We start from the raw sequence: 16,075 nt of genomic DNA, 5'->3' as shown, positions 1-16,075 counted from the left end.
ACGCCACCTTAAAAGAAGTTCACTGGGCACAGAGCTTCTTATCCTAAAACAGTTCCACTCTACACAGTGCAGTCCTGATGGGTTTTAACTTAAAAAACTGCAGCTTGCTTCTGACAAGCTGTTTTGTAGAGAATATTTATATTCTTCTGACACCATATAAATAATATTTATACAGCTTAGACATTTTGAGACATGCATTAGCTTTTAGGTAGTACATATTTCTTCATAATCATATATGCAAATATTACTGTCAATTAAACCAAACAAAATAAATCTTACGCTGGGCCATGTCTTGCGCTATCGAGCACATTTGATGGAGGTTCAGAATCATCCATGGGAAGAACCAGGCGTGTTCCCCGTATTACAAGTTCATGATCCCCAAAAGCAAGTTCCCGATCCAGTGCTTCTTCAGAGCTGTTTCCAGCAAACCTCCGTGAAGCACCACTAGACGTTACAGATTCAGTGTTCACGGTAGAATCCCCGTATGTCAAACTGATGTCTCCGTCGTTCAAAATAAGATCAGAATCATCGTCCTTCAGCTGCTCTTGATTCTGGACAGCAAAGACAAAGAGTTTATTTCCTCATCAGTTACTCCCAGCTACCACCAGTAACAGGACTCTGTCACACTGATTGCAACTACAAGGTGCCCTCGCCAACAGACACTTGGATCAAAGATATTAGTAAATGAAGGAGCTCAACTAGGTATTCTTTCTAAGCTGTCTCCCTTCTTAGGAGCTCTCGCTATGAATAAAGACTACTGTAAGCGGCTATGGGCTGCAACAGTTCATGTTAACAAAGAACTGGCAGCACCAGAGACAGGACTCAAGGAAACAGGTGCATTATGGGTACTAGCCACTGCTAAAGACAAGCCTGTAATCAGTCTAATTCTGAGTAACAAATCTAGTCTTTCTAACTTGATCCATCCACCAGAGCAACTGCCACCATCACTACATGGTATGAACGATACAACTAACGCCCAGTCATAACTTCATGCCCAAGCACTGTCAACTGTGAAAGCAAAATGCACTTCATCATCTGCCAGACTAAGCTTCTGGTTTTCATAAATCTCCCAGCATCTGCTGCTTCATGGAGCAAGAATCCCAGTAACAATTCACGTGTTGGCAATACCGAGTGGGGACGGTCTAACGATGGAACACTTTGCATTCTACAATGTCATGCAGCAAATGCAAGGAAACATGAACTAGGGGTCTAAAGCGACTCAGGTTATATGCTCCTGAAACTGAAAAGGATAAATACCTCAGAATCAAACATTATGGCAGAAAGAGCATGTTTGTCAGACAAACTTTATAGACTTACTTCATAGGCCTGAGGACTTGTCAAGCATCTGGCAATAGGTCCACAACAACTAGGAAGCGTAGTTGTGAGAGGAGGACCACTGTGTGTCAACAGAGGCTTTAAATAGCTATGGGGTACGTTAAGGAAGAAATGCCAGCGCTGCTATGTATATCAATCCAAGCGCACAATGCGTTGAGTCAAAAAAGTGATTATGACACAAACATTTCTCTCAATTAAAGACAGAGGAGGTGGGAGGCTGAGGATAGGAGTGCAGTCTTCTGCTGAAAACACAGCACCCAACAACAGAGACAAGAAGAACCCAGGACCTCCGTCATCACTGAGTCCAGTCCCTGGCTCCTGCAGGCACCATACCACTGGCCAAACTCCATCTTATAAGGAGTTACTTTCTGCTCATGCTATACCCACTGGAAAGCTATTCTAGACCCTCAGAGCTCTAATGGTCAGGAATCATCTAATTTCTGGCCTAAATTTGTTCCTGGCCGGTTCATACCCACCTGTTCTTGGGCTAACGTTGTTCTTTACCTTCAATAGCTCTTCTTCTTCCTCCCCGATATTTTCTGACCTCAGAAACTGTGCTCAAATCCTCTCTTAGCCTCCCTTTCGCTAGATTAAAGCTAAATTCATCTATTCTCCTGACAACAGACCGTCCATTCATCCCTTAAGCTTTTCTCTCCACTTTACAATTCAAGTCTCTACCCTACAAGAAAGTATCACACCACTCACCTACTCATTCAACCTGCATCCCTTTTCTCTGCTGGTAAGTGTCCCCAGCAGCAGCTCTCACGGCTGAGACATCACATCACTACTAAAACTTCCATTTTCAACCCAAATGTTTTTTCAGGTACCCACAGCTCTGCCTTCACTAATAAACATTTGGCCAATATGCAACAAGGCAAAATCTTAGTGAAGGCAAGGTATGCAAGTTAGCAGGTCAAGGTAAACCCTAACTTCACCATGTCTTTAAGTCAAGCTACTAAGAACCTCTTCTACGAGAGGCAATAGGAGCACCATTACACTGCACCCTTCATCAGAGTCCAGCTAATGACTTATATGCTTAGTCAACGTGACGTATAAACAAAACAAGACAAGCACAAAGGAAATTAAGAGTGTTTTAACAGGCATGGGAAGGGCTGTAAGAAAATAGCATGTGGCCTTCCTACACTCCTGTCACATTATCACACAAGGGAGTTTGAGTAACTCTGTATTTTCAACCTTTTTCTGTGCCTGGCTTAGAGCAGAGCTCCTCCTGTAATGAACTGCAGGTGGGAACAGTTGGAGAAGTTTTCCCAGGTGCAGGCATTATAAGTAAAGCATAAACAGCAATATTATAGAACAGGGAACCTGGCTCTTCTCTCCACCAGAAGGCTATGCTCAGAATTAACTGGATTACATTTCTGGACTGGTGTTGGCTCTGTATGGTTCTCTCTCTATTAAGGATACTTATGGTCGAAGTTGTACCACATCCTAAACAGCCAGGCACTTTCTGCTTTCGTACTCCTCCTCTCGTTCTCCGGGACCCCCTGTAATAGAGTCACAAGTTAGAGCGCTGTGCTGTCCTGCCCCTATCAACATGAATTAAATCAAGGCATTCCAAATTACATATGCAAATGAAGGAAGAGGGTGTGTTTTTCTTCTTCTTAGCCATTTAATTCATGATCACAGACCCCCACCAGTCCCCTCCTTTTTGTAATTACATAACACCCTTGGATTACAGCAACTGATTACAAAGCAACACAGTACTAGCAGCCTTTCATTTAACGTGATTCAGCAGCCAGCACCATATGAACTGCCAGAGTGTCTGTGGGTTAGAGACTACTCTTCTCCTTCTCACCACCTACTCCCTTCTACTGTCTTCCCCGCACAAACCCTTGCTCCTAGGACAATTTAACAAACACAAAACACTTCACTGGGGGCAACAGGGCAGTTGCAGCCTGCCTTCTCATTCCCATCCACCTTGACAGGTGCCATTTCTCTCTTTGTAGAATCACACACATAGCAGAGACCAAACTCTTTGTCTTAATCCTCATCCATGCAGGCTCGGCTATTCTGGAGTATAGCCCAGCCTGCTCTCCCTAGTGAGGACTAGTTGATCTTCAAGAATGAAATATAACAACCAACACTAGGGTAGGCAATTTTTTATGGGCCAGAATGACCCAGCCCAGGTCAGAGGTGGGAGGATGGGCAGGTACTACCCAGCCGTTGCTGCAGTTTGTCCTAGGGAAGAGTGCCCAAAGCCAATACCGCCCAACTACCAAATGCTGCTGGAACTCCATGGCCATGAGCTGGAGCTGGATCCAACCATCCCATGGGCCACATCTGGCCCATGGTCAGTAAGTTACTGAACCCTGGCCTCAGCAAACAGGGCTTGGAGTCTCCAACAGCAAAGCCCCCTTTGGAACGGCAGGAGTTCCTCACACAGAGGAGCTACAAGATGAGAGCTGAAATGTGCAGGTGTCACACGCACAAGAAAAGTTACACACTACTGTGTAGGCACACTGGCTACACAGGCTACCTGACTGTGCACTGCTCAAGTCTATGCTTTAAAGCTGTTATTTCCTGTTTTGCAAGATAAATCAACACAGGAAGCCTGAAGTGCAGAAGACAGAATAGACTAGCGTGTGACAATCAGGAGAGAAAAACAGTGCACTGCAGGTGCTTTATTAAAAGGGAAACATTAACTGTTGTGGTAAAGCAGAGGACGAGGTTTAATCAATCTTTCAGGCCAGGCTAATTTAAAGCCAGTTACCAAGGAACATATACTTACTACGTTTTCTTGATCTGCATCCACTCCAACTCTAAGGAGAAAACAAATCAATAGTTAGTGCACACACAAACCACCCTATATGTACACACAAGATAAAAGGCTTTCAGAGGAGCTCTCTTCCAAGGACACCCTTTTGGAGCAGGCCAAGTTCTTTCACCACCTTCTTCTGCCACTTGGACGGGCTGCAATCTAGCTCCAGTCACATGCAAGATGAGATGCTCCCAAACCCTGTCCGTTTGCGTGTCATTCTGGTCAGATAACACCCCCAGCTCCAAAACAGCAACAATCATGACAGATCAAAGTGGAGGTGCCTTGACACCCCTACTCAGCACAGTACTTAAAGCACATGTTTAAATCCCACTACAATTTTTAAATACACCATGTGCTCAAATGTTCTTCTGAACTGGGACCAGAGTTGGGAGGGGAACTGGTCTGATCTGCATACTTGCTTCATTTGTAAAAGCATTAAAAATGCAGTCTGCCCTCATGCCATGATGTGGTAGCAGTGCTACATAATGGAAGATGAATGCATTCAGGGGTTACAAATACATAGACTTGGCAGAATTCGATTTTTATTTTTTAATCATTTTAATGGCTAAAAACTGCTGTTTATTTTAAAGCTTTTCTTTTGAGTTTATCAATTTTTATTAATTTAAATGTTCAGAATTGTGTGAAGTTAGGGGTTTGGGGGCCAGACAATTTAATAATCACAGTATACTGTTAAAAACTTCATAAAAATCACATGTCAAAATAGAAAAAGTAAATATACATTTATTTACTTGGCAGGAGCTTGGTTCCTGCTCTGACCATGCAGGGGCTGGGCCAGGCTCGCTGGGAGTTTGGCCTCTCCCACACAGGCCGCAGCTCCTGCAGCAGCCTCTGTCTGTGTATACAATCAGAAATGCCCTGCACCAGAGCTAACGTTACCACTTTGCTACTAAACGTGTGCCAGTTATCAGAGCCCATGTCTAAAGAATCACCCAGTGGTGAAGAGGATTCACTCCACTAGTTGACCATGGCTGTCTCCAGGTCCCCCACATGCAAGAGAACTGGCAAGAGTTGCTCTGGGTTTTGCCTGGTTGTAGAGACACAGGATCCCTGACATTATTCAGTTCTGATCTCTTCTTGTCCCAACGTGTTCAGAAGCTTGCAATAAAATGAACGGTAGCTCTCCAAAGACCAGCTCCTCAGCATGCCGACACCCTTCTGGTTCAGCGGCCTGCTGTGAGGAATCAAACCCCTGCATTCAAAGCTCCCAAACAGAAGCCATATGACAGAGATGACCTATGTACAGGCATGGCATTAAGAAAAAAGGCACCTACATCACAAGCTGGTATTTCTTTCAGCACTACCACACAGGTAAAGATCAGTTTTGTACCCTTTTTAAAAGTATCAATCTTCCATTTGTAGGAGTGATGGGGGGACATTGGTAAGGAAGAATTCACACAGGTTTCTCCTGTTCCCAAAGTAAAAACCTTTACAGGCCATGGCACTCACTGCCTCTGCAGGCCTGAAGCTTACAGAGCACTCAGGGCTCAGCCTCAGCCAGGAGACTTTAGCTAATCAGCTGAAAGAAACTGTCTCCATGGAAAGAGACATCAGATTGACATAATAGAATAAGGCAATTAAAAACAGTTTCCGTTTCAAGGTGCAGCCCTTAGACTTCAGAGAGCTGCTCCTGGAATGGGACAAAGCATACAGACTGACAGTGCAGATGAAATGACACCCCACTCGATCAAATCTAAGGAGATAATTGAATTCTAGGAATAGGGACACAAAGGTCACACTCACCTAATATTCAGGCATGATAACATGGCTGTGGTGCCACCACCAAAAACCCAGACAGTGAAGAACACTATGAGAAGCGTTGTGCTGAACATCATCTGTCTAGCGTAGGTAGCGGTGTCTCGAATAGCCAAGGCAAAGGCCATGGCTCCTCGCAACCCTGAGTAGAAAAGCAAATGAGGTCTAACTCCCCCAGTCTCATGCAATTTGCAGCTATGTTGGCTCCCAGTGTCCTACTTGCAGCAGCTACATTCCCCACATACAGCCTAGTTAACCTAGAAATCACAATGCATGCTCCTGGCATTCTACAATCTTCTCAGACGTTAGGCCACTGCTGCCCAGCTAACTTCCAGCAAACCTTTGCCTTCCTGGAGCATCTTCGTTCTGAGGATCTCAAAGCGGCCTAAAAACTCAAAACTCTCCTGAGAGATTGTCATTACAATCCTCATTTAAAAATGCAGAAGACAGGAGTAGTAAAGTATTATGCTCAAGACAATGGCAAGGCTATGCAGAGCTGGGAACCACCTTCCTCATTTCTTTAGTGCTACACCACTCTTTATTGTGTGCTGCAGAGATCTCTCTCTAAACTAAGAACTTTACCAGAATTAACAAGCTACTAACGAACATCTGACTAGCCAGTACAAGGTCCTTTTATTCATGTGCACAATAATTAAGTTTCAAGTTGGAGGACAACTGTTTCAGACTGTTCCACACAAGGTCTGCTTATCACACTTCAGGGATATGACAGACAGGGATGAAGAAAACATACCAGCAAACATCATCATGTGCTGGATATTTGTTCCAATCTTGTTTCTTCTACCCAAATTAAGTAACATGGACAGAGGGTAAATGTTAGCAGCTCTTCCCAGGAAGATGGCTAGCTACAGTTGCACACACATTAAGGAATGCTTCCTTCTTAAGCTGGCCCAAATTTACACCATAAAAATCTATTCTCAAGCATTGACAAAGGGAAGGGGGAAAAAAAACATGAATGCCATTTTACTCATGTATCAAAAAAACATTTACCTGTGTATCAATTCAGGTAAACTGTGAAAGGCATTTTGCAAGACTGCCAAGGTTTCTCCCCAATTCAAATTAAAACTCCTTGCAACCCTCATTTGTAGAAATACTGGTTCTTTGTGTCTGTGTAAATGGAAACCACCCAGGCTGAGTCAGTACTGGCCAACTTGTAAGCCTCAGGTCTCAGGCATACTGATGCTTATTTCAGAACAATTTTGGGGGGGTATGACTATATAAGAACACTTGGATCCTGAACAGTATGAGAACAGGTTATAAATTGGGTTGTTTATATCAGGAAGTTCCAGTTGAAAAAAAAAAAAAACACTACCGTTTTCTACAATACCACATTCACATGTGACAGCAGCGAGGTCTTCAGCCACACAGTCACAGTTCAGTGCAGAGTTCCACAATGAGGTGGTTATAACACCCCTTGAAATGGGATAAAGCAAAAAGACACAAAAACTTGCCAGAATCAGAGAGTCACATTTTAAAAAACGGTCAACCTAGAAAGAAACACAAAGGAAAAATCCTCATGCTCTGAAAGCTTTAAAAAAAGGGACTGAGAAAACCCATATTTTATCTAGCCTATAGAATAACTGCGTGTCTGTTTTCCTTGGTGCTTTTTAAATCAGACTAAAGGATACAAAAGCCCCTACTACAAAAGTGGCGTTAAAGACGTGATTCTGGAAGGTGAACAACGCGAGTCCCATGTAGGAGAAGATGAAGTTTTCTGCCAAGAAATTCAGAAGCTCAAACAACTAAAAACAAAAAAATACACAGTTATTTATCTTGCGATAAGACAAATGTGCTATAGTGCCTATAAAATATCAGTGGTTTCACAGAAGTGATTCTCTGCGAAAGCCACTTCTAGAAAACACAAGGAGTTCTGGCAAAGGAGAAGGGAAAATTCATGTAATGTGTACGAATAGTTCTTACCTGTTTAGTTCTATGCTGGGACTCAGTAGACAAGTTGTTATACGTGTAGTGGGCTTGTGTGATCCCACAGAACAGTACTGCTACCACACCTGAAGAGCAGAGTATTATGTTAGGACCTTAACACACAAATGGGTAACAAAGCTACGTGGTGACAGCTGGTTGGTTTTATTCAATAATCACAAAATACTTAATAAATATATTTTTGTGCTAGAGTATAAAAATCATACAAAGTGAGATTACAGGTTCCAATGAATACATTAGCGCTGCTTTATGGCTCCCTGATTCTCAAATGTCACAGGCTAAAGTCAGCTTTATGAATCCCAGCCCCCCCCACCTCATGCTCCCCTTGTAGGATATAAGCCATATCCCACCTGTAAAACCACATGCTTCAGCCAGCAGAAACGTGCTCCAAGACATCAAGAAAAACAACCCTGTTTCCAGCAACGGGAACTCACGGAGTTTCGTGAACTTGGTGACGTTGCAGATTGTTAAGGACCTTATATTAAAAACACCAGACTGTGTGTAACAGTACAAGGACACCTAGCACTATGATGGCATATTCGGTTTCACCAGCATTTATGGCACAGAAGAGGGGCCAAATTCTGCTTGCATTGCTCACAACAGTAATCCCATTAAATTTAATTCCAAATAATAAAGCTTTATAAAAGTGCAGGCTCAAGGAAGCCATGGTGCATTCTGTGGACAATTGTTAGTATCCAAAATTCTCATCAAATAAAATCGCAGCGGTCTATACCCCTAATGATAAAGCACTGTGATAAAGAAAAGAACAGTACAGTACAAGGATATCAAGCTAGGTTATACCCCATAGCAGTACTATCTGGTCCACCCTTAAACAAACCGTTTTACTGCCTTCCTTTCAGAAGCCACAAAAGCTTGGATTTGAGCAAAACAGTTTAACACAACATGACACCAAGTAAGCTTGCAGGAACACCAATGGAAAGATATTAAAGCAGTGACTACTCCAGTAGCTGCTCCCATTGCAAAGGATCCACTGAATATCCCAAGGAAGATCCCGATCGACTTAAGCATTGCCATGACGTCAAATGTGTGGCTGTTGTCACCTGCTGGCTGGTACGCTACGATCGAACTGGAAGGGAAAACAAACACACCTCAGTTTGGAAGGAAAGGAAAGGAAACTTTCTGGATTTGCAAGTCAGTTTAATGACTGTTGCTGTGGCTGCTACAGATGACACTCCTGAAAGGATAGGCATGGAATAAAAGAGAAAAAGGGGACGGCTTCCACATGATCTTCTAAAACTGTTTCAACTGCATTTGAATTCTCAGCAGGGGCAGCACCGGTTTGAAGCGCTGCATGGGACTCTTATTATGAGCGGTACGTTCAGACACACCTCTACTACCAGGGTCTGACATGACTTATGCCATTTAATGTGTGCAGCTGGCAAAGAGGTGGAGGCATTTCCATAAGGATTCTGATCTCCACTTCCATATTCTGCTGAAATATGTCCTTCTCTATGTGGGGCTGCCCCACAATGCCACAGACCACCTATTTTCTAAAATGTTCTTAGTTCCTACCCTAGGTCTGTGGTCTGAGCTGGGTTGGTTTCCCATTTACTTTTTTGGAGGGGAGCGGGGAGAGGAATTCAAAGGGTCCTATATGACCTGGCTTCTTTAGGGACCCCATTTCTCTGAAGATCATCAAGACAACTAGGAACAGCCAGGGTGAATTTACAGATAGGGCCCAGATGTTCACTTTGTCTGTCTGCGGTTTCCAAGGAGACTTCCTATCTGTTAAACTTGCTTTCCCTGATGATGTGCAAAACCCCATGTTTAGATATCCATCTAGTGCAATGCAGCTTTTTGAACAAGGATTCATTGGACTGTGGTTGATTCCTAGTTGATTTACAACTTGTAATCTCATCAACAAGAAATATCAAGTTGGTAAGATCAAAAGCCCATACTGACTGGCATCAACTGCATCTCCTTCAATTCTCAATTAACAAACTGTTTCAGTATTTTGCACAGGGAAGACATCACGCTGATGGATTATAAACAGCTTTTAAAATACTGACACGACCGCCATGTCCAGCTGACAAACTTCCTGTGCCCAGCACTAGTGCCTTCCAACATGCTGCGTGGCTCCCTGCACAACCTATCAGACTAGAAACAGAATAGAATTAATTAGCATAGTTTCTCAGCAGGGCTAATCACCTTCGGGTCTGCGTGGGTGCACAGCTACACTGCTTCTAGGCTGGTAGTTGAGCACAGAGCCTAACTTGTCTAAGGGTTGGGCACAGTAAATTCATGGTTTAGATATGGCCAACATGAACTTTCCTCCACCCTCTGCATTCCCGTGTTCCAGGCTGTATTGACATAGCTCGAGTTCTTCTCAGCCAACTCTTTTAAAACACCTGGCTGCAAATTATCTGAGTCTGTTCCTTTAAGAAGGTGCATCTTTTATACTCTAACACCCTTTTGTTTTTACTGGACCAGACTCTATTGTACAAGATGAAAACATTATGTGCTTTTTTCCTCCAAAAGGGAAAAAAAAAACTTTATCTTGCACTACTGATAATACCACCACTTCCATCTAGCATTGGTTCAATCTCATTGTTAGGAGCCCTCTGGCTCCTAATACACTCAAGTCATTACTGTCCTCAATACTGCTGGCCACAGATTTCTCTTTTCTTCTCTGTAGCTTCTAATTTAAATCTATTACCCCCATTTGCTTTTTCTTGGCTTGTAAATTTTAAAACTGTTTGCACTTCTTGTCTACGCCAGCTTCTTTTTTCCTACCCAGTATTGCTGTCTCTCTTAGTGGTCTTTTAAATTCCTTGTAAAATGTTCGTAAAGGGTTTCCAGTTATTCATCTAAATTCCCCCAGATGATTTAGCCCACAACTGCTTTTATTTAGTTTCACAACCTTTGTGAAACTGGCCTCAGTAAAATGACTTTGTGACTTTATTCTACGTGCATACAGATGTTAAAACTTTATCGTTACATGCACCCAATGCAGTACTACTTAATTCTGTGATTCAGTTCCTCTTCACTGAAACTTGGTGCCTGGCCATCAGCCCAGCCAAGAGCTGTAAAAGTACCTTTACAACCTTGTCAGGAAGTAGAGGGTGAAGTTTTTGGTTTTTCTTCTTCCCTTTCTCCCTTTCACAGAATCCAAACAGCTTAAAAGGCCAGTTCCACTTTGAGGGCCACCCACTCCTCCTACCACCTACCCATCTCACACTCTCCTCCCACTCCCCCGTAGCATTCGGCGTGCATGCATGTGAAGTGCTCCTTGCTGAAGGCAAGTCAGAAGGGAAAAATGCCTCTCCCAGTTCATGCCACAACCCACTCTTCCCACAGCACCCTAACCAAAGCTAGGTACTCAGTCAGTGACATCAGTCAACAGCAGGAAGAGAAGGAAATGGCAGCCTGAAGTCTACTGCCAAAGAGAAAATTGACAATCAGTAACATCAGCTCCCCCACTATATCACTAGGGATGAAGTACCTGCCATGCCTGCCTCACTGAGCTCAAATCCACCTCCAACCACACCGTTCCACAGTCGGTCTCCACCAGAACTCGTGTCACAAGTCAAGGCAGGCTCCAGAACATACCAGAGGCTAGAGGGAAAAGGTGAAGTAACCGCCTCCAGCATCAGACATTGAAGGTGCCAGAAGCCAAAATAGTCATAGTTTCATAGTTAGCAGGGTCGGAAGGGACCTGAGCAGACCATCAAGTCTGACTCCCTGCCATGGGCAGGAAAGAGTACTGGGGTCAAACGACCCTGGCAAGGTGTCTATCTAGCCTCCTTTTGAAGACCCCCAGGGTAGGAGCCAGCACCACTTCCCTGGGAAGTTGGTTCCAGATCCTAGCTGCCCTGACTGTGAAGTAGCGCCTCCTGATATCTAGCCTGAATCTACTCTCCGTCAACTTATGGCCGTTATTCCTTGTTACTCCCAGTAGTGCTCGGGGGAACATGGACTCTCCCATAGTCTGCTGGTTTCCCTTGGCCAGTTTATAGATGGTTATAGCCTCTTGTGGAGGCTGAACAGGTTCAGGTCCCATAGCCTCTCCTCGTAGGGCCTGCCATGCTGCCCCCTGAGCATGCAAGCGGCCTCCTCTGGACCCTCTCCATGTTGTCCACATCCCTCCTGAAGTGCGGCGCCTACAACTGGACGCAGTACTCCAGCTGCGGCCTGACCAGTGCCGCATAGAGGGGGAGGATCACCTCCCTGGACCTGCTCGAGATGCAGCTGTGGATGCATGACAAGGTGCGGTTAGACTTCCTGACAGCGTCCCCACACTGCCGGCCCATGTTCATCTTGGAGTCTATAATGACTCCAAGATCCTTTTCTGCCTCTGTGCTGCCGAGAAGGGAGTTCCCCAGCCTGTAGGTATGGTGCCGGTTGTTCCTCCCCAGGTGCAGTACCCTGCACTTGTCAGTACTGAACCCCACCTTATCTTATCTAGTCAAGTACAGCTATGCCAGCTGTGAACCCAAAGACAAGAGGAGCCTTGGATTCCTTCCTTCCCTTTTTGTATCCTTGTGACAGTGTTTAGAAGAATTTGTGGTTCACTAGGATCTGACAGGGCCATGCCATGAGTGCCTCTGCTATGGTCTCAAGCTTGTGACCTCTGGGCTGTCACCATCAATCTTAGTGCCCACACAACCCCAGTCCCCTTGAATTTCTGATAATGCACAGATGGAAACCCTGTTGACTTCCAAGGAAATCCCTGAGCAGCTGCCCAGCACAGTACTCAAGTCTCCCAGATTTCTTGTCCTCAGCAACCTCAGCCATGACAAAAAACCTGTCACTCACCAGTACTTGATCTTAAGACCAACATAAACTAGACATTTCTCCCTGGCAGCTGCTGGACTTGCACACTTACCTGACCAATATTTAGGATCCTATCTTCAGGCCAGGCCTGGGCAGTGAAAATCATGCCACTTTTCTGGTCAATCTCCATTTCACCCACAGTGACTAGAGTCTTCCCTTCTCAAATAGCCACCAAAGCAACCTAACTCCCAACAACTCCTAAACTCCCTCTTTCTGACACCTTCAATGCCTGAGGCTGCAGGGGTTCTCTACCTCTTCCCTCTAGCCTCTGCGTGTTCTGGAGTCTGCCTTGACTTGTGATACAAGTTCTGATGGAGACGAGCTCTTGGAGAACAGGCCACCCAAATACACAGCTAAGGCACTGATGAGCTAATATAACAGCACTGTTACCTCTTGTCTGCTACCACCTACTTCCCCCTGGATCAAGCAAGATCACTGCCTTGGTTCACAGATGACACAAGAGTCCTAACAATTAGTATAAAACACGCCCCCTCTCCTAGCAGAACAAACCACCCTTATGGCATCGCGCCACTGCAACACGGCACCAAAATTAGCCTTCTACATCACAATCCAAAAGGCAGCGTCATGGTCAGCACAGTGAACTGGTAAATCAACCCAGCAAGTACACCCACCACTGAATGCTGAGAGTAGCTGCTGGTGCATACCTCCATTAAGATCAATTAACATGGTGTTAGCTGGGAAAGAGAAGTCCTGCCTCCTCATTAGACTACATTGCTTGCCCCAGCCACTGCCAAGCAAATTTGGCCTCATCATGCACAATACAGGAAATATTAGAGCCACCATTTGAAAAAGTGGCCTCTTGCCCCTCTCGAATGGGGCAAACCAATTAGGATCTATGCTCACCACTAACCGAAAGTATTAGTGCCTCCTTCAGTGAAGGATGGCTACCAAAGCCCTTGAAAATGTCCTCAAAAAGCCAACAATGGGCCCTGAAGATCACTGCAGTGACAATCCTGTCCCCCACTGCCCTACCGCAAGCAAAATGATAGAGAATAAGTAACCACAAAGCTCCAAGAACACGTGACATCAGCCAGCACCCTGAATTTGTCACGACTGGCATTCAGACCACAGCTGAGCCCAGAGATCATTCCAACAGCACTTAAAGACAATGTTCTCCTAGCGAGAGCTACAGGTAGGAATTCCCTCCTTGGGCTGCTGGAGCTCTCTGTTGCCCTGATATAGTAGGTCGCCAGGTGCTGTTTACTAGCTTGCACAGCATGTAGAAAGGACCTTGCGTTTCACTGGCAATCTGTGCAATGACTGACCTGGGGTTTCCAGTAGTTCAGAAAATACTCATTTTCTTTGTTAATCTTAAATACAAGTAAGTCTCCATCAGGACAAATATATATTGCCAAACAAGCTTCTACAGTGACAAATACAACAACAGTACACTACAGATGCACAAGCTTGAAAGCATTCCCTGGCTTTGAGGAGGCACCACATTTCTGGCACTGGGTCTTCCATGCAAGGTATCAAGTGGCAATATCAACTATTTCCACCAAAAGAAAGGCAAGTGTGTGGGTAAAGAAGCGAGTGGCAGTGATTTTATCCATGAGTAGCAGCAGTAGTAGGATCCCATAGCAAAAGAGCAGACATGTTCCTTTTTCACATTCCAGGTGGGTGTTAACAGGCAAAAAAAATTCACTAACAGCTGTAATTATGGCCTCAGTACTGCTTTCAATTCCCAACAGCAGTCTTTCATTGTGTGGCTAACTAGAGGGTGATTAAAACAGATGACTTTATTGTGATGATTAATACTGAACTATGATTATTGCAAATATTGCTATTCCCATTTTCTCGGATGCAAGACCAGATGGTTATTAATGTCTAACATGTAACATACAAAACAATTAAAAAAAGAACAGAACACACTTACGAAGACAGCACTATGGCAACGGCATCATTGAGGACACTTTCGCCAAAGAGAAGGGCATACAGCTCAACATCAACCTGAAGTTCATGGAATATGGCAAGAACAGTCACTGACAAATAGAAAAATAGAGAAACATTTAAGAGGGTGACATTACTTTTTTTTCCTATTAAAATAAAACCACCCCTTTTAGGCTTCTGCTTCCCTTAACATATTGGCATGTATGTCTAGTCTGCATTACAAAGTTCTGCTGGCACACCTAAGCCAGCCAAAGATCTGTAAAGATCACACCCTACCCAACATAGCTACGCTAGAAAAACTTTCCATCTGATTCCAGCCCTGCTAACAAAGAGGGCTTCTGCTGGTGGTTGTTCAGAAAGGTAGTGTAGTTACACTGACAAAAAAGAACCCTTCTACTACCACAGACATCTCAACTGGGTGGCTCTGATGCCATATCCACGTCAGCAGGCCTATGATGGCAGTAGCTCAGTAAATGTAGATGAGCAGTGATGTTACGCTTTACAGCAGTGGTTTTCAACCGATGGCCTGCAGAACACTGTGTCTAAGGGCTCCAAGAAAGATGCCTATGATCAATCAAAAGGGTGTGAATACCCACGCTTACAATTCAAAGGGGTCTGTATCTCCATTCAAAATGTTTTGGGGGTCCACAAAGAAGAAAACGTTGAAAACCACTGCTCTACAGGCAAACTTTGATAGTCTTTCCCTTGCTGCTAAGCAGATTTAAAAGGCGGGGGGCAGGACAAAGAGACTGAAGATTTGCTTCTCTCAAGTAAAACAAACAGCTGTCCCTCTGCAGATTGATTTTCACTTCTGATGCTGTCATGGAGAAGGCCTGACTTTGTCCCCAAGTGCCTATTGATATGGATATGAATCAAAGCAAGTGTCAGTGCTGCTGTGTTAGAATTGTAGGGCTGGCTGAGAAAGATATCACTGGACCAAATCCCACTTTCAGATGCTTTGGATTTACTGCAGTGTCCCAGAGAGCTGAATTGTACCTACTGTTTCTACAGTACTAAAACTCCAAGTAGATAATGAACATGCAGCAACTTTTAGCATCACCCTCATGGGATCAGTAAGAATGTCTGATATAATGTACACAGGAATCCTTACTTGTGTCAGGCAACGTCACACCAAGGCATTGCCCACAGCTGCTTGGACCACTATAATGTGGCTACCCCAAAAGTCCTTTTAAAATACCCATCAGATACAAGGCAAGGAACTCAAGTGAGCACATTTAAGGAGGTTTAACCTATTTTACACATGCACAGAAAATCCACAGATCAACAAAAGATTACACGATGCTTTATGTAGCTTGAAAAAGCATTCCTAATTCAAGAACTCTCTCATGCAGATCCTTAACTTTCTGGACATGTGTTAGTCTCATGTAAGTCAGAGACATAAGCTTATTTGGAGGCTTTCCTGAATGGGGGCCAGAAGTTGTTAAGCACCAGCAGCTTGCTCACACAACATGGAAGAAAGTCCTTCCCTAGACGTATGAACAGTCTAAACAAACAGACACCATAAAA

At 44.3% G+C, this 16,075-nt stretch overlaps 1 protein-coding gene across 2 annotated transcripts in view; it reads right to left on the bottom strand.

The window, feature by feature from the left end:
- The window catches only part of SLC9A6 (solute carrier family 9 member A6), a 39,437-nt gene that overhangs the window by 4,173 nt on the left and 19,189 nt on the right, over positions 1 to 16,075 (bottom strand). For both annotated transcript variants that reach the window (XR_016443881.1, XM_090060469.1), the window contains exons 6-16: positions 14,535 to 14,640; positions 8,789 to 8,930; positions 8,194 to 8,299; positions 7,823 to 7,911; positions 7,531 to 7,644; positions 6,636 to 6,747; positions 5,873 to 6,026; positions 4,082 to 4,112; positions 2,758 to 2,837; positions 1,318 to 1,423; positions 280 to 551 (exon numbers count right to left, since the gene is read on the bottom strand). Coding sequence is in view for 1 of the 2 variants with exons in the window: in XM_090060469.1 (XP_089916595.1) it covers positions 280 to 551; positions 1,318 to 1,423; positions 2,758 to 2,837; positions 4,082 to 4,112; positions 5,873 to 6,026; positions 6,636 to 6,747; positions 7,531 to 7,644; positions 7,823 to 7,911; positions 8,194 to 8,299; positions 8,789 to 8,930; positions 14,535 to 14,640 (1,312 nt within the window). In the remaining variant the exon portion in view is untranslated. The remainder of the gene's footprint in view (positions 1 to 279; positions 552 to 1,317; positions 1,424 to 2,757; positions 2,838 to 4,081; positions 4,113 to 5,872; positions 6,027 to 6,635; positions 6,748 to 7,530; positions 7,645 to 7,822; positions 7,912 to 8,193; positions 8,300 to 8,788; positions 8,931 to 14,534; positions 14,641 to 16,075) is intronic.

This window comes from Crocodylus siamensis, chromosome 8, assembly GCF_052110815.1.
Source record: "Crocodylus siamensis isolate JL-2025a chromosome 8, ASM5211081v1, whole genome shotgun sequence".
In the NCBI taxonomy this organism is placed as follows: Eukaryota; Metazoa; Chordata; order Crocodylia; family Crocodylidae; genus Crocodylus; species Crocodylus siamensis.
The sequence above is the reverse complement of the archived record's forward strand: the minus strand, read 5'-3'. Positions and strand labels throughout refer to the sequence as shown.